This window comes from Heptranchias perlo, chromosome 17, assembly GCF_035084215.1.
Source record: "Heptranchias perlo isolate sHepPer1 chromosome 17, sHepPer1.hap1, whole genome shotgun sequence".
Classification (NCBI taxonomy): Eukaryota; Metazoa; Chordata; class Chondrichthyes; order Hexanchiformes; family Hexanchidae; genus Heptranchias; species Heptranchias perlo.
Genome location: NC_090341.1, coordinates 62,404,733 through 62,423,533, shown reverse-complemented (window position 1 = coordinate 62,423,533; position 18,801 = coordinate 62,404,733). Strand labels below are relative to the sequence as shown.

Genomic DNA, 18,801 nt, shown 5'->3' with positions numbered 1-18,801 from the left:
TGTGTGTAGGACCCATGTGTTGTTTGCGTGTAGGACCCGTGTGTTGTGTGTGTGTAGGACCTGTGTGTTGTGTGCGTGTAGGACCCGTGTGTTGTGTGCGTGTAGGACCCGAGTGTTGTGTGCGTGTAGGACCCGTGTGTTGTGTACGTGTAGGACCCGTGTGTTGTGTACGTGTAGGACCCGTGTGTTGTGTGTGTGTAGGACCCGTGTGTTGTGTGCGTGTAGGACCCGTGTGTTGTGTGTGTAGGACCCGTGTGTTGTGTACGTGTAGGACCCGTGTGTTGTGTACGTGTAGGGCCCGTGTGTTGTGTGTGTGTAGGACCCGTGTGTTGTGTGCGTGTAGGACCCGTGTGTTGTGTGTGTAGGACCCGTGTGTTGTGTGTGTGTAGGACCCGAGTGTTGTGTGTGTGTAGGACCCGTGTGTTGTGTGCGTGTAACACCCGTGTGTTGTGCGTGTGTAGGACCCGTGTGTTGTGCGTGTGTAGGACCCGTGTGTTGTGTGTGTGTAGGTCCCGTGTGTTGTGTACGTGTAGGACCCGTGTGTTGTGTGTGTGTAGGTCCCGTGTGTTGTGTGTGTGTAGGACCCGTGTGTTGTGTACGTGTAGGACCCGTGTGTTGTGTGTGTGTAGGTCCCGTGTGTTGTGTGTGTGTAGGACCCGTGTGTTGTGTGTGTGTAGGACCCGTGTGTTGTGTGTGTGTAGGACCCGAGTGTTGTGTGTGTAGGACCCGTGTGTTGTGTGTGTGTAGGATCTGTGTGTTGTGTGTGTGTAGGACCCGTGTGTTGTGTACGTGTAGGACCCGTGTGTTGTGTGTGTGTAGGACCCGCGTGTTGTGTGTGTGTAGGACACGAGTGTTGTGTGTGTGTAGGACCTGTGTGTTGTGTGTGTGTAGGACCCGTGTGTTGTGTACGTGTAGGACCCGTGTGTTGTGCGTGTGTAGGACCCGAGTGTTGTGTGCGTGTAGGACCCGTGTGTTGTGTGCGTGTAGGACCCGTGTGTTGTGTGTGTGTAGGACCCGTGTGTTGTTTGTGTGTAGGACCCGAGTGTTGTGTGTGTGTAGGACCCGTGTGTTGTGTGCGTGTAGGACCCGTGTGTTGTGTGTGTGTAGGATCTGTGTGTTGTGTGCCTGTAGGACCCGTGTGTTGTGTGTGTGTAGGACCCGCGTGTTGTGTGTGTGTAGGACCCGTGTGTTGTGTACGTGTAGGACCTGTGTGTTGTGTGCCTGTAGGACCCGTGTGTTGTGCGTGTGTAGGATCCGTGTGTTGTGTGCGTGTAGGACCCGTGTGTTGTGTGTGTGTAGGGCCCGTGTGTTGTGTGTGTGTAGGACCTGTGTGTTGTGTGCGTGTAGGACCCGTGTGTTGTGTGTGTGTAGGTCCCGTGTGTTGTTTGTGTGTAGGACCCGTGTGTTGTGCGTGTGTAGGACCCGTGTGTTGTGTGTGTGTAGGTCCCGTGTGTTGTGTGTGTGTAGGTCCCGTGTGTTGTTTGCGTGTAGGACCCGTGTGTTGTGTGCGTGTAGGACCCGAGTGTTGTGTGTGTGTAGGACCTGTGTGTTGTGTGCGTGTAGGACCCGTGTGTTGTGTGCGTGTAGGACCCGAGTGTTGTGTGTGTGTAGGATCTGTGTGTTGTGTGCGTGTAGGACCCGTGTGTTGTGTGCGTGTAGGACCCGTGTATTGTGTGCGTGTAGGACCCGAGTGTTGTGTGTGTGTAGGACCTGTGTGTTGTGTGCGTGTAGGACCCGTGTGTTGTGTGCGTGTAGGACCCGAGTGTTGTGTGTGTGTAGGTCCCGTGTGTTGTGTGCGTGTAGGACCCGTGTGTTGTGTGCGTGTAGGACCCGAGTGTTGTGTGTGTGTAGGACCCGAGTTTTGTGCGTGTGTAGGACCCGTGTGTTGTGTGCGTGTAGGACCCGTGTGTTGTGTGCGTGTAGGTCCCGTGTGTTGTTTGTGTGTAGGACCCGTGTGTTGTGTGTGTGTAGGACCCGTGTGTTGTGTGTGTGTAGGACCCGTGTGTTGTGTACGTGTAGGACCTGTGTGTTGTGTGCCTGTAGGACCCGTGTGTTGTGCGTGTGTAGGATCCGTGTGTTGTGTGCGTGTAGGACCCGTGTGTTGTGTGTGTGTAGGGCCCGTGTGTTGTGTGTGTGTAGGACCTGTGTGTTGTGTGCGTGTACGACCCGTGTGTTGTGTGTGTGTAGGTCCCGTGTGTTGTTTGTGTGTAGGACCCGTGTGTTGTGCGTGTGTAGGACCCGTGTGTTGTGTGTGTGTAGGTCCCGTGTGTTGTTTGCGTGTAGGACCCGTGTGTTGTGTACGTGTAGGACCTGTGTGTTGTGTACGTGTAGGACCTGTGTGTTGTGTGTGTGTAGGTCCCGTGTGTTGTGTGTGTGTAGGACCCGTGTGTTGTTTGCGTGTTGGACCTGTGTGTTGTGTGTGTGTAGGTCCCGTGTGTTGTTTGCGTGTTGGACCTGTGTGTTGTGTACGTGTAGGACCTGTGTGTTGTGTGTGTGTAGGACCCGTGTGTTGTGCGTGTGTAGGACCCGTGTGTTGTGTGTGTGTAGGTCCCGTGTGTTGTTTGCGTGTTGGACCTGTGTGTTGTGTGTGTGTAGGTCCCGTGTGTTGTTTGCGTGTTGGACCTGTGTGTTGTGTACGTGTAGGACCTGTGTGTTGTGTGTGTGTAGGACCCGTGTGTTGTGCGTGTGTAGGACCCGTGTGTTGTGTGTGTGTAGGTCCCGTGTGTTGTGTGTGTGTAGGTCCCGTGTGTTGTTTGCGTGTAGGACCCGTGTGTTGTGTGCGTGTAGGACCCGAGTGTTGTGTGTGTGTAGGACCTGTGTGTTGTGTGCGTGTAGGACCCGTGTGTTGTGTGCGTGTAGGACCCGAGTGTTGTGTGTGTGTAGGATCTGTGTGTTGTGTGCGTGTAGGACCCGTGTGTTGTGTGCGTGTAGGACCCGTGTGTTGTGTACGTGTAGGACCCGTGTGTTGTGTGTGTGTAGGACCCGCGTGTTGTGTGCGTGTAGGACCCGAGTGTTGTGTGTGGGTAGGACCCGTGTGTTGTGTGCGTGTAGGTCCCGTGTGTTGTGTGTGTGTAGGACCCGAGTTTTGTGTGTGTGTAGGACCCGTGTGTTGTGTGTGGGTAGGACCCGTGTGTTGTGTGCGTGTAGGTCCCGTGTGTTGTGTGTGTGTAGGACCCGTGTGTTGTGTGCGTGTAGGTCCCGAGTGTTGTGTGTGTGTAGGACCCGTGTGTTGTGTACGTGTAGGACCTGTGTGTTGTGTACGTGTAGGACCTGTGTGTTGTGTGCCTGTAGGACCCGTGTGTTGTGCGTGTGTAGGATCCGTGTGTTGTGTGCGTGTAGGACCCGTGTGTTGTGTGTGTGTAGGGCCCGTGTGTTGTGTGTGTGTAGGACCTGTGTGTTGTGTGCGTGTAGGACCCGTGTGTTGTGTGTGTGTAGGTCCCGTGTGTTGTTTGTGTGTAGGACCCGTGTGTTGTGCGTGTGTAGGACCCGTGTGTTGTGTGTGTGTAGGTCCCGTGTGTTGTTTGCGTGTAGGACCCGTGTGTTGTGTACGTGTAGGACCTGTGTGTTGTGTACGTGTAGGACCTGTGTGTTGTGTGTGTGTAGGTCCCGTGTGTTGTTTGCGTGTAGGACCAGTGTGTTGTGTACGTGTAGGACCTGTGTGTTGTGTGCGTGTAGGGCCCGTGTGTTGTGTGCGTGTAGGACCCGTGTGTTGTGTGCGTGTAGGACCCGTGTGTTGTTTGCGTGTAGGACCCGTGTGTTGTGTACGTGTAGGACCTGTGTGTTGTGTACGTGTAGGACCTGTGTGTTGTTTGCGTGTAGGACCCGTGTGTTGTGTACGTGTAGGACCTGTGTGTTGTGTGTGTGTAGGACCCGTGTGTTGTGTACGTGTAGGACCTGTGTGTTGTGTGCATGTAGGACCCGTGTGTTGTGTGTGTGTAGGACCTGTGTGTTGTTTGTGTGTAGGACCCGTGTGTTGTGTGTGTGTAAGACCAGTGTGTTGTGTGCGTGTAGGGCCCGTGTGTTGTGTGCGTGTAGGACCCGTGTGTTGTGTGCGTGTAGGACCCGTGTGTTGTGTGTGTGTAGGACCCGTGTGTTGTGTGCGTGTAGGACCCGTGTGTTGTGTGCGTGTAGTACCCGTGTGTTGTGTGTGTAGGACCCGTGTGTTGTGTGCGTGTAGGACCCGTGTGTTGTGTGCGTGTAGGACCCGTGTGTTGTGTGCGTGTAGGACCCGTGTGTTGTGTGTGTGTAGGACCCGTGTGTTGTGTGCGTGTAGGAACCGTGTGTTGTGTGCGTGTAGGATCTGTGTGTTGTGTACGTGCAGGACCCGTGTGTTGTGTCTGTGTAGGACCCGTGTGTTGTGTACGTGTAGGACCCGTGTGTTGTGTGCGTGTAGGACCCGTGTGTTGTGTGCGTGTAGGATCTGTGTCAGTCTCCTGTTGCTCTTGCTGCGGTGTTTGTGACAGCCCAGCTGATTGATGGGGACCAGTGCGGTGGAATTGTAACACGGGCCACGAACGAGCTGAAAGGGGCCCTCTCTGCTCATCAACAGAAGATCATTCAGCACCATTTTGAATACTGCGACAAATCAAAGTGAAATGAGAAACTTGACCCATTTAATGAGATAAAATCAAAGAGTTAATAGGTTCACTGGACTGCCCTCCACCAAGGTTGGGAGATAATGAATGCTTTTCACACCAAACTCATCCCTCGCATTTGAACAAGATCTTCAAAATGACAGCCTGCTGGATAAAAAGTGACTTCAATTAATTCTCCGTATAAATATTATTATATTAACAAAGCAGAGTTTCCATTAGTAGTCGTGAGGATCTTGTTCAGATTGTGATTGTTAACTGGCAGCCCATCCAACACCACAGAGGGATCTTTATCAACAAAGTATGTGTGTAAGTAAGACTGCTTCATGGGGTGGCAAGACTCCAAACCACTAGTGCCCCTTCACTGCCATCCTTGCCCTTTTATTGGAGCCCTGATAGTGTGTAAACCAACTCCTGGTCTTCCCCCTTCACTGCCGTCCTGCTCTCTCACCCATTCTCTCCACTATATCCTCTTGCACTGCATCAGCAAGGTCCTGACCGCCACATTGGAGGAGTAAGTGCCCACTTAAAATCAGAGCAGCATCATAGAATTTATAGGCCCCAGTTTTCAAGAAACTGGAGATTGCAGCAAGGTGTTAATGACCAAAGGGTGAGAAGCCGAGAGTCAAGTACATCTGACTGAAGGCTCCTGCCAGCCAGACCCCGGAGATCTCAACGATAGAGGCCTTCTCATTAATGCAGGTCTTTCTTCTCACCTGATCTGAACACTGTCTGTTAGAGTCATTATCATCTCATTACACAGCAATTACAAGAGAGCGCAGATAGAACATGGCCACTGTAGTCTGCACCTCACAGCTCTGCAATTGTTTCCAGGAGTAGAATCTGGACCAGAATGAAGGAGACATAGAAGGAAGCCTGAAGATTAATTTCTAATTAAAAGCTTTTTGACAGGCCAGGTTCACAAGACACCAGCTGTGGCACTGTACTGGACAAACAGTTGGAGTGTTCATACAGTCAGGGTGAATCTCTCAGTTACAGTCGACAGGTAACACAGAGGCACGTGCTATCAGAGAATCATAGAATCAGAGAATCATAGAATCAGAATCAGAGAAAATTTACAGCACAGAAGGAGGCCATTCGGCCCATCGTGTCCGCTCCGGCTGAGAAACGAACCACCCAGCCTAATCCCACTTTCCCACATTTGGTCCGTAGCCCTGCAGCTCACGGCTCTTCAGGGGCAGATCCAGGTATTTTTTAAATGAGTTGAGGGTTTCTGCCTCTATCACCCTCTCAGGCAGTGAGTTCCAGACCCCCACCACCCTCTGGGTGAAAAGAAATTTCCTCAGCTCCCCTCTAATCCTTCTACCAATCACTTTAAATCTATGCCCCCTGGTTATTGACCCCTCCGCAAAGGGAAATAGGTCCTTACTATCCACTCTATCTGGGTCCCTCATAATTTTTTTTCACCTCAATTAATTCACCCCCCAGCATCCTCTGTTCCAAAGAAAACAGCCCCAGCCTATCCAATCTTTCCTCATAGCTAAAATCCTCCAGTCCTGGCAACATCCTCGTAAATCTCCTCTGTACCCTCTCTGGTGCAATCACATCTTTCCTGTAATGTGGTGACCAGAACTGTACACAGTACTCAAGCTGTGGCCTAACTAGTGTTTTATACAGTTCCAGCATAACCTCCCTGCTCTTATATTCTATGCCTCGGCTAATAAAGGAAAGTATCCCATATGCCTTCTTAACCACCTTATCTACTTGTCCTGCTACCTTCAGGGATCTGTGGACATGCACTCCAAGGTCCCTTTGCTCCTCTACACCTCTCAGTATCCTCCCATTTATTGTGTATTCCCTTGCCTTGTTTGCCCTCCCCAAATGCATTACCTCACACTTCTCCGGATTGAATTCCATTTGTCACTTTTCTGCCCACCTGACCAGTCCATTGATATCTTCCTGCAGTCTACAGCTTTCCTCCTCACTATCAACCGCACGGCCTATCTTTGTGGTTTTGGGGCCAATGCTGTTTTTTTAGAAAAATAGGGTGTTTCTAGTACATGCCACAGATCAGGTGATGTGCCATATTGGAGTATAACTTGTTGGAGTACAAGCATGTTGAGTGAGCGAAGGTACAGCACGAGTGATTGGTTGAATTGACCTTGAAATGGTGAATTTTTGAGCCTTTGTAGGCTGTAGTAATAGAGGGGACTGAGGTAAGGACAAGTCCTTCTTTTGTCTTCCTGCTATTATCACTAACCAAGGGATTGAAACCGAGGAATTGTCTAAAAAGAGGCAATAATTTGGCTGGTGAGAATCACTAGAAGGTGTCTAACCTTCGGTATGTTCAAGTCTGTTCAGACCATATTGTATTAGATAAGTTCATTGTTAAATATCTTTCTAAGCTGTATTCATACAAAAACATCAGTGTTTTTATGTTTGCAGCTAAGGACCGGACTTGTTGAACAGCTACATACGAGCACGTGTGGTTTACCATAGACCATTCACAATGTTAAATTTTATGTACGCATTCAGTTATTGTTCAATTTTACTTTTAGAACTGGTCCGATCTTTGGTGACTGGAGTATGGATCCTAGCAATGATAAAGGCTGGATGGATTAATCTTTGAAAGGTCAGATAAAATCGGAGATACATAGGTGGCTTACTAAACTTCAAAGATTGCCTTCATTTCAGTGCTGACCTATGATTTTAGCTGTGGTCAGGTGCAAGGCTTGCAGGGAACAATTTTTATCACGTTGTAATTTGAATTGATGAAATTATATTTTTCTTTTCCCTGATTTTTTTTGCTGTTTTATTGTTTTTTTCTGTCAATGTTTTCAGGCAAGAATGTCAAGCTTTATGAGTCGACTAACTCAGGCTGGGGGCTTTCCTTAAAGCTCGAGCGCAAAGGGAGCTTCAGATGCTGTATCTCACTACGAGAGACAAGTGGAAAGAAAGAAGCAGCAGCTGAATCTAGAAACTGCATCAGCACTTTTGACTGTCTGGGAGGACCAGTCAATAGAGGACGATGGAGAACTGGACCAAGTAGGCCCAGGTCATGTGGCATCCCAGTGTTAACTGGAGGTATGATCAGTGGTATGGGATCGAGATCAATCACCTCCTTCAGGAGAACTTAAAGTTGAAAGAAAATATATCCAAGTGCACAATATCTGAGGATTTGTTTCAAAGTGTTGAAAATATTGTCAAGTTTAATACAGATCTTCTGAACTTCATGGTGTTCCTAGCTGTGTTTAATTTTCTTGAACCCTTGATTAACAAAACTGCTAAAAGCTCCCTGACCATTACCAACTGGTAATGACAATGATGAGACTTAGATGCACTTAAGTGTGCAAGACTTGGCTTATTGCTCTGGTGTCTCGAGCGCTACAGTGCCTCACATCTTTTAAACAGTCAGAGATATCATGTATGTAAGGTTTTGATATGATGTCCTACCAGAGAAGAGCTAATTAAAACCATGCCAATGGTCTTTAGAGTAAAGTTTGGAACCAAAGTCGCTGTTATAATCGACTGTTTTGAGGTTTTTAATGATAGGCCTTCAAATTTAGCAACCCATGTACAGACATGGTCTAATTTCAAGCACTATGATACAAGTACATTTTTGATAGGGATTACTCCGCAGGGGGTAATAATTTTGTTTCCAAAGCTTGAGGTGGTAGAATTAGTGATAAACATCTTACAGAAAATGATGGATTGTTAAATAATATTCTACCTGGAGATGTGATTCTGGCTGACAGAGGCTTTGATCGAACTGATCCTGTTGGGATGTCATGTGCACAAATCAAGGGTACCTGCATTTATAAGAGGAAAGAATCAGTTATCTGTGAATGACGTTAACGACACAAGAAAAATAGGATTAGGATTCATGTTGAAAGAGTTATAGGCAATATAAGGCAAAAAAATATACTTCATTTCTAATAAAGAAAGTGATGGTGTTCCTTTGATTGACAATATTGCATCTCTGTTGTTACTTGACAGATTGATCATCATCAGTCGTTGTGTTGAGTTGATAATGTTTAAATGCTGATCATTTAATGTGTGATCAAGTTTCAATGTCATTTATTCAGTCTTTTAAGTTTGTTTACAAATAAAAACTCAACACCACAACTGAACATTGAAACAATTTACAAACAATTACAGAACGGAGTGAAGTACAGATGCCACAGATTGTGACATTTTGAAATAATGCAGATGTTCCTAACTCTTGAATTATTTGCTGATTACACACGTGGATAATATTTTGCCCTGACGTCTATCATCAGGACCCAGTAGAAAAAATCTGTCGCTTTCTGTAAAATGCTATTAATAAAATCATGATCTGACAGAATGTGCTCACTATGAACACTTTTGTCTGTCCATATAACAAAGTCACAGAACTCTCTTTGACAAACAAAGAACTGGGTCTGAACTTGGTAGTAATACTGCTGTTTACAGTCCAAACTCTCAGATCGAGCATCATTTTTTCTGAAGCCATGCATGCCCTTCAGTAGACTTGTACTTCACACAAATGGCCATTTGATTTCCAGTACACCAGACCCTCAACAATCACATGATACAACACCATCTGGGATGCAGCAAGGTGGGGCAACTCAGGGTTGAGTACCAATCCTGAATCCTCTTCATTGAAATGTTTGTGAAACAGACTCTTAGGGCCCGATATTACCAGGGCGGTGGGTTCGTGGCGGGGAAGCGATTGGGCGCGTGGGTAACGTGCCCGGTGAAATCAGTCTGCTCCGCCCGCAATCGCAGGCTGATTGGATCCACTTACCTCTTGTTCCGGGTTCCCCGCTGCTGATCTGCGTGTCGGGCGGGCTGTGCATGCGCAGTAAGGTCTGTCAGCTGGAGGAGCTCTATTTAAAGGGGCAGTCCTCCACTGACTGATGCTGCAAGAAATAGGAAAAATTACAGCATGGAGCAACCCAGGGGAAGGCTGCTCCCAGGTTTAATGATGCCTCACTCCAGGTATCATTGGATGGGGTGAGGAGGAGGGGGAGGACAGAGATCTTCCCCCCGGCAGGCGGGAGGAAGCGGCCTGCCTCTGCCACCAAGAAGGCCTGGCTCGAGGTGGCAGAGGAGGTCACCAGCACCATCAACATATCGCCCACCTGCATACAGTGCAGGAGGCGCTGCAATGACCTAAGTAGGTCAGCCAAAGTGAGTACACTTACTCTTTCCCCTACACTCCGTCTGCCACATCACTGCCCCCACCCCACATCTCCTTCTGCACTGCCAACACTACTCTGTCACATCACCCCTCACACCCACTCAAACCTCATCCTCATCTTACCTGCACTTACTCACCTCACCAGTACTCATCCCACCACTACCACTCAACCCAATCCTCATACAATCTCATGGCTCTATCTCATACTCACCCTCTGATGCATCTCTTTCATGGTCAGCCTCACTCAACCTACCACTACCTGTGCTGCAGCCACAGGGCATGCATCACATATGTGCAGTAGGCAGCGTAAGGCAAACGTGTCGTGAGCATGAAGGGGATGCACAAGGGTGTTTGAGGGTTTGTCACGGTTTTTCCTTATATTTAATTTCTGACCAACTCACATTACATATTATATTGGCACCACTACTGTCACGTCTTTGCGAATCTTGTCTGGTTTGTGCAATAATGCCCTTTCCTGAGGATCACAATGAAGACCCACACCTGATGCCACCCATTGTGTCACTGCAGAGTGGGTGTAGGTGTATTTGCAGGGCTCTTTTGTGCAGACGACTGAGAGACGTCGGCGATGTCCCCGGTGGCACCCTGGAAGGATGCGGAGGAGAAGTTGTTGAGGGCAGTGGTGACTTTGGCAGCGACAGGTAAGAAGATGGTGCTTGGGCCAGCCGGGAGCAGCTCGGCATGAAGGAGGCTGCAGATGTCCACGACTACATGTCGAGTGACTCTGAGCCTCCGTGTGCACTGCTGCTCAGAGAGGTCCAGGAAGCTGAGCCTCGGTCTGTGGACCCTGTGGCGAGGGTAGTGCCCTCTGCGACGCATCTCTCTCTGCGGTAGCCCTCCCTCCTGCGGTGCAGGTGGATGTGTCACAGCACTGTGTTGTGGAGCTCCACGTGTCAGAGGTGGACGGCGTGGCCGGCGAGGCTGGTGATGCTGTTCGCCCTCCGAGGAGGTCATGACTGCAGCTACGGTGGCCCCCATCCGGAAGATGTACTTCTGAGGGGGTCCGCAAGGTAGGTACATGTGTCTGGACACCGGGGTAAGTGTGCAAGTTGGTGAATTTTATTGTTAGGAGAAGGGTGGTGGAGGCCAAACTTTGTCCAAAGTTCAGAGTGGCCTCCTGCAATGAGTGAGGGTCTCCCTCCCACCACCTGTCAAATGGACCTTTGCAGCTGCCACAGGCTGATGGCTGCAACACGTCCATTTGAACTGAGAGTATTTCCCCCAGTACGGGAAACAGTCCCAGTTATTTGTAAAATCCCAACCCTCCTGAAATATCTCCTTAAGCAGGTCTGTAAACGACCTGAAATACCTAAATAAATAGCTTAAGTGGCCCCCCGCCGGCTTTAATTGCCTGCGGGAGTCCCACATGCGGGGGCTGCGCGCGCATGTTAGCGCGTCTGTGGGAAACCCGGAAGTGGGCGGGTTGGAGCCGGGCTCCCGACCCGTTCCGGGAATCCCTGATTTTCGGAGCCCCCCCCGCCAGGAACACACCCGGTCGTGGGTGCGAAAATCGAGCCCATAAAGTCTGTGTAAGCTTCTCAAGCAGATTTGTCGTGGTCATACAAGCAGTAGATTTGGTGGTGAGCTCGACCGTTTGTGGGTAGTATATAGCTTTAATCAAACTGCGTGACGGTTTATTAACACTGGTATGGCATGCTGTCTTCATTCTGGATGCCATTATGCCACCACTTCGATATCTAAACCAAAGTCTAGAGTCTGCCTGTCATAGTATCATAATAGGTACAGCACATGAGGAGGCCATTCAGCCCAACATGCCTGTGCCGGCTCTTTGAAAGAGCTATCCAATTAGTCCCATCCCCCTGCTCTTTCCCCATAGTCCTGCAAATATTTTCCCTTCAAGTATTTATCCAATTCCCTTTTGAAAGTTATTATTGAATCTGCCTCCATCGCCCTTTCAGGCAGTGAATTCCAGATCATAACAACTTGCTGCCTAAAAAAAATGTTTCCTCATCTCCCCTCTGGCTCTTTTTCCGATCTCCATAAATCTGTGTCCTTTGGTTACTGACCCTTCCACCACTGGAAACAGTTTCTCCTTATTTATTCCAGCAAAACCGTTCTTGATTTTGAACAGCTCCATCAAAACCCCACTTAACCTTCTCTGCTCTAAGGAGAACAATCCCAGCTTCTCCAGTCTCTCCACATAACTGAAGTCCCTCATTCTAGTAAATCTCTTCTGCACCCTCTCTGAGGCCTTCACTTCCTTCCTAAAATGTGGTGCCCAGAATTGAACACAATACTTCAGTTGAGGCCTAACCAGTGTTTTATAAAGGTTTAATATAATTTCCTTGCTTTTGTACTCTGTGCCTCTATTAATAAAGGCCAGGATCCCTTATTCTTTTTTAACAGCCTTCTCAACTTGTCCTGCTGCCTTCAATGATTTGTGTACAAACACCCCCAGGTCCCTCTCTTCCTGCGCCCCCTTTAAAATTGTCCCATTTAGTTTATATTGCCTCTCCTCGTTCTTCCTACTAAAATGCATCACTTCACACTTCTCTGCATTAAATTTCATCTGCCATGTGTCTGCCCATTTCACCAGCCTGTCTATGTCCTCCTGTGATCTGTTACCATCCTCCTCATTGTTTACTACATTCACCACTACTCTCTGCTTTCTGTCCCTTAGCCAATTTTGTATCCATACTGCCACTGTCACTTTAATCCCATGGGCTTCAATTTTGCTAACAAGTCTATTATGTGGTACTTCATCAAATGCCTTTTGAAAATCCAAATACACATCAGCTGCACTACTCTCAACACTCTCCGTTACTTCATCAAAGAACTCAATCAAGTTAGTCAAACACGATTTTCCTTTAACAAATCCGTGCTGACTTTCATTTATTAACCCATACCTTTCCAAGTGACAATTAATTTTGTCCCGGATTATCGTCTCTAAAAGTTTCCCCACCACCGACGTCAGGCTGACTGGCCTGTAATGCTGGGTTTATCCCTCTCCCCTTTTTTTGAATAGGGGTGTAATATTTGCAATCCTCCAGTCCTCTGGCACCATCCCCATATCTAAGGAGGATTGGAAGATTGTGGCCAGAGCCTCTGCAATTTCCACCCTTACTTCCCTCAGTAACCGAGGATACATCCCATCTGGACCGGGTGACTTTTCTACTTTGAGTACTGCCACCCTCCTCTTTATCTATTTTTATACTATCTAATATCACTACTACCTCCTCCTTTACTGCTACAATGGCAGCATCCTCTTCTCTGGTGAAGACCAATGTGAAGTATTCATTTAGTACCTCAGCCACCCCCTCTGACTCCCCAAGAAGATTTCCTTTTTTGTGTCTAATCGGTCCCACCCTTCCTTTGACTACCCTTTTACTATTTATATATTTATAAAAGACTTTTGGGTTCTCTTTTAGCCGCGAATCTATTCTCATACTCCCTCTTTGCACCTCTTATTCCCTTTTTTCGATCTCCTCTGTACTTTCTTTGTTCAGCCTGGTTCTCTACTGTATTATGAACCTTACATTTGTCATAAGCCTCCCTTTTCTGTTTAATTTTAATCTCTATCTCTTTAGTTATCCAGGGAGCTCTAGCTTTGGATGCCCTTCCTTTCTCCCCCGTGGGGATCTGTCTGCTCTGTACCTGAACCAACTCCTCCTTGAAGGCCCCCCATTGTTCAATTACTGTTTTGTTGCCAATTTTTGATTCCAATCCACCTGGACAAGATCCCTTTTTAACTCACTGGAATTAGCCCTCCGCCAGTTAAGTATTTTTACACCTGATTGTTCCTTCTCCTTTTCTATAACTATTCTAAACCTAATGATGTGATCACTGTTCCCCAAATGCTCCCCCACTAAAACATGCTTCACTTTCCCCACTGCTTCCTTCCTCATTGGGCTCGAAACACACTGTTCCAGAAAGTTCTCTTGAACACATTTCAGGAATTCTTCCCCCTGCCCCCCCTCTTTGCTCTTTACACTGTTAGTGTCTCAGTCTATATTGGGATGATTGAAGTCCCCATTATCAATACCCTATAGTTCTTGCATCTTTCTGTAATTTGCCTGCAAACTTTCTCCTCTATCTCCTACCCACTATTTGGTAACCTATAGTATACACCCAGTAGTGTAATAGCTCCTCTATTGTTCCTTAATTCTAATCAAATAGATTCTGTCTTTGACCCCTCAACTATATCATCCCTTTCCATTATTATAATAGTTTCTTTGATCAATACTACCGTCCCCCACCCCTCCTTTCTTTCCTTCCCTATCTTTCCTGAATACATTGTAGCCCAGAATATTAAGTACCCAAACCTCCCCTTTGAGCCTGGTCTCTGATATTACCACTATATCATAGTCCCACTGCTCTACAGTGTCAGCTTCTCCTTGTGTGATTGAGATCTGAATGTTCTGACGCTCATTGCGAAGTTCATTACATCCCATTTTGATAAACTTCTCGTTCCTGAGTTCCGTCAATGTCCCGGGGAAATGAGGCTGCACACGTGTAGATACAATATCTGCATTGTATGGTCCCATTGTGCTGACAATAATCTTTGTTCCAGTCTGACTACGATGCTCAAAAAATCTTACAATATCTACATCATTTGGTGGTGGGATTATTGTGAGTTTGCCGTTTTCTCTGTGCAACTGGTGAGGTACTATTGGTAAAATGGAAGGAATCTTACAACACCAGGTTATAGTCCAACAGTTGGTAAACAAAGTTACACCTGGGCTCTGCCTAGCTTTCACTGCAGCATCAAACGTCTTTTTACTTCTGGCAGAATTGAAATCAATGTCAACAACTGGAGAATATGTAACCCCTTTCTCAGGAGTTGGCAACAACCAATATGCCTTCTCCTGTGTTACTGTCCTGCTCTCTCAAAGTTGGACAGCTGCTTCTACCCTAAAGAACAAGGCAGACACATGTCCAAGTTCTGCCTCCGCCGGCCTTGCATTCAGAGTTGGTGATTAGAATAGTGCCTTTTTCTCTGTGATGAGCTACGGTCCTGTGGGAGCCTGACTTAAACTCTGTGAATGAAAGACCTGTAAAGAAAAGACAAATGTATAAAGAAAGATCCCATTCCCACGTGCAATAATTTGAACACTACTGAGGTTTAAAGAGGTCCTACAACACAGAATAAATCGAACGACTTGCTCGTCCTGCAATCACAGCGATATTTTCTTTGGGATAGGCCACCGTTACATCTCTCACCCACCCTGAGATGAATTGGTGATGATCCGTGAGGCCCTTGTCACCTTGCATCTCCTCCATTGTGTACGCTGGATTCGGAAAGAAGACAAGGTAGTTCACCACGACCAGGTACGTAATTGGCCAAACTGACATGTCTCCGCTAAATTCTTTATTCGAAATCCTATAGGGCTCCATACCATCAATTACGGACACTTTCTGTGGACATAATGATCTATCTGCCGGTGATAACTGCTCAAAATAACTCAGCATTTTCTTTCTTGTAACCATCGCGTGTTGCTGTCCGCCTCAATTTGTAATCTAACACAGCTACCGAAAGTTAATTAGGAACAACCTAGAAATAGAAAAAAATTGATATACCGCCTTTCACGACTTCTGGAGCTCCCAAAGTGCTTTACAGCCAATTAACTTCTTTTGAAGTGTAGTCGTTGTTGTAATATAGAAAAACGCGGCAGCCAATTTGCGCACAGCAAGATCCCACAAATCAGCAATGAGATAATGGCCAGATAATCTTTTTTAGTGATGTTGGTGAGATAAGGAGAATTTTTTTCTTTAAGCAGTGAGTTGTTCTGATCTGGAATTCACTGCCTGAAAGGGCGGTGGAAGCAGATTCAATAATAACTTTCAAAAGGGAATTGGATAAATAATTGAACAGGAAAAATTTGCAGGGCTTTGGGGAAAGAGCAGGGGAGTATTTGGATAGCTGTTTCAAAGAGTCAGCACAGGCACAAGGGCCCGAATGGCCTCTTCCTGTGCTGTGTGATTCAATGATTACTGTACACACATGAATTCAGGCAACAGGCTAACTCTTTCAAAGGACAAGTTAATTTTGCAATCAAATATGAAACAACAGAGGTTGGACATGCCAGGCGGCCAATGGCAGGAATGTAGGGGTGGAGCAGATGGAGGCTGGAGGTCATATGATTAAAACTCCAGGAATATGTTCAATTAGAGTAGACAACCCGAGCCATGATTGCTCTGGCTGGCGAGTAGTGTAGCAGTGCATGCTGGGAGTATGGCCTCCTCTTCGCCATGTTGTTCAGTTACGCTGCACCACATGACCAGCAGCTTTCCTGCTGGCTCAAACACCATTTCCCACTAACGTCTCACCCCGAATGGGTGGGAAATTGGCCAGCGGGATTTAAATGAGGCCCGCCAGTTAAAATAGTCTGGGATTCATTTCTGGAGCTACCCACCCGCCCAGAGTTAAAATTGGGGCCAATATCAACATCCACAGCAATGTGATGTTTGACCTCTTGACCCTAACCCAGTGCTGCTCCTTGGCGATACCTGAGTGGCAGCAGGATGTGAGGCGGCTGCTTGCTGTGTGTCTGGAGGAGCCACTTGGGACTGAGGTTGCCCCTGACTCAGGGAAGCCACATCCCAGGAGGACCTGCTGCAGGCTGTGTCTCGTCTGCCCAGATCTGCCTCCTCTCTGCCAGGCATTTGATGGGGCATCATCTCAGCTCATAACACTGGCCACTGGCTCTGCATGGCCTCTGAAAGTAGGCCAAATGTTGCCCATCAGATCAGTGAGGCCTCATGAGATACTTGATTGCATTCCAACCCCAATTGCTTGAAGGATAGACTCCAACCTGGTGTCCCAGGCCTCTGTGGCATCAGTTTGGCAGACACAGGCTGCCCTGAGGCCTTGGTCACTGGGCCCTCTTTGCAGATGTCTCTGGAGCAGAGAAACACTCCAGGGTGGACCATGGTGCTGAGAAGCCATTGATCAGGGTGCATCAGATGTTGGTAGTGGACTCCACCAATTGATGTGCCAAGGCCTTAGAGAGGGTGCAGAGGAGATTTACTAGAATGGTTCCAGGGATGAGGGACTTCAGTTATGTGGAGAGACTGGAGAAGCTGGGATTGTTCTCCTTAGAGCAGAGAAGGTTAAGGGGAGATTTGATAGAGGTGTTCAAAATCATGAAGGGTTTTGATAGAGTAAATAAGGAGAAGCTGTTTCCAGTGGCAGGAGGGTCAGTAACCAGAGGACACAGATTTAAGATAACTGGCAAAAAAAGCCAGAAAGGAGATGAAGAGAATTTTTTTTATGCAGTGAGTTGTTCTGATCTGGAATTCACTGCCTGAAAGGGCGGTGGAAGCAGATTCAACAATAACTTTCAAAATGGAATTGGATAAGGGGAAAATTGAAGGGGAAAATTACAGGGCTATGGGGAAAGAGCAGGGGAGTGGGACTAATTGGATAGCTCGTTCAAAGAGCCCGCACAGGCGAATGGCCTGCTTCGGTGCTGTCTCATTCTATGATTCTGTGACCTGCTGCACACTGTTGGAGCTTGGGAGTAATAGAGTGGAATGGGAGGGTGGGGAATGCAGTGCTGCCAGGTCTGCGAGTACAGGCTCTCCTTCCTCCTCCTCTGCTTCATCACGACCAGAAGTGAGATCACAAAGTGTTGATAAGGAGTAGAGTTGACCTGCCACATTCAGCAGCAGTGCCGAGGGATTGGCCATCCAGTTCACTGGCAGGTAAGATGTGGTACAAACATTCCCTTATTACACGTCGTTCCCTTATTACACGCCGTTCCCTTATTACACGCCGTTCCCTCATGACATGCCGTTCCCTTATTACACGCCGTTCCCTTATTACACGCCATTCCCTTATTACACGCCGTTCCCTTATTACACGCCGTTCCCTTATTACACGCCGTTCCCTCATGACATGCCGTTCCCTTATTACACGCCGTTCCCTTATTACACACCGTTCCCTTATTACACGCCGTTCCCTTATTACACGCCGTTCCCTTATTACACGCCGTTCCCTTATTACACGCCGTTCCCTTATTACACGCCGTTCCCTCATGACATGCCGTTCCCTCATGACATGCCGTTCCCTTATTACACACCGTTGCCTTATTACACACCGTTCCCTTATTACACGCCGTTCCCTTATTACACGCCGTTCCCTTATTAAACACCGTTCCCTTATTACACGCCGTTCCCTTATTACACGCCGTTCCCTTATTACACACCGTTCCCTTATTACACACCGTTCCCTTATTACACGCCGTTCCCTTATTACACGCCGTTCCCTTATTACACGCCGTTCCCTTATTACACGTCGTTCCCTCATGACATGCCGTTCCCTTATTACACGCCGTTCCCTTATTACACGCCGTTCCCTTATTACACGCCGTTCCCTTATTACACGTCGTTCCCTCATGACATGCCGTTCCCTTATTACACACCGTTCCCTTATTACAAGCCGTTCCCTTATTACACACCGTTCCCTTATTACACGCCATTCCCTTATTACACATCGTTCCCTTATTACACACCGTTCCCTTATTACACGCCGTTCCCTTATTACACACCGTTCCCTTATTACACGCCGTTCCCTTATTACACGCCGTTCCCTTATTACACACCGTTCCCTTATTACACGCCGTTCCATTATTACACGCCGTTCCCTTATTACACGCCGTTCCCTTATTACACGCCGTTCCCTTATTACACGCCGTTCCCTTATTACACGTCGTTCCCTTATTACACGCCGTTCCCTTATTACACGTCGTTCCCTCATGACATGCCGTTCCCTTATTACACGCCGTTCCCTTATTACACGCCGTTCCCTTATTACACGCCGTTCCCTTATTACACGCCGTTCCCTTATTACACGCCGTTCCCTCATGACATGCCGTTCCCTTATTACACGCCGTTCCCTTATTACACGCCGTTCCCTTATTACACGTCGTTCCCTCATGACATGCCGTTCCCTTATTACACGCCGTGACCTTATTACACACCGTTCCCTTATGACACGCCGTTCCCTTATTACACGCCGTTCCCTTATTACACGCCGTTCCCTTATTACACGTCGTTCCCTCATGACATGCCGTTCCCTTATTACAC

At 47.7% G+C, this 18,801-nt stretch overlaps 1 protein-coding gene across 1 annotated transcript; it reads left to right on the top strand.

The window, feature by feature from the left end:
* The first annotated feature begins 17,503 nt into the window (after window positions 1-17,503).
* LOC137333948 (aggrecan core protein-like) lies at window positions 17,504-17,863 on the top strand. Its single transcript, XM_067998299.1, has one exon. The coding sequence runs from the start codon at window positions 17,504-17,506 to the stop codon at window positions 17,861-17,863; it is 360 nt and encodes a 119-aa protein (XP_067854400.1).
* The last annotated feature ends 938 nt before the right edge of the window (window positions 17,864-18,801 follow it).

Coding starts and splice junctions, on each gene's coding strand:
- LOC137333948 (XM_067998299.1), top strand. CDS start 17,504: ATGCCGTTCCCTTATTACACGCCGTTCCCTTATTACACGCCATTCCCT.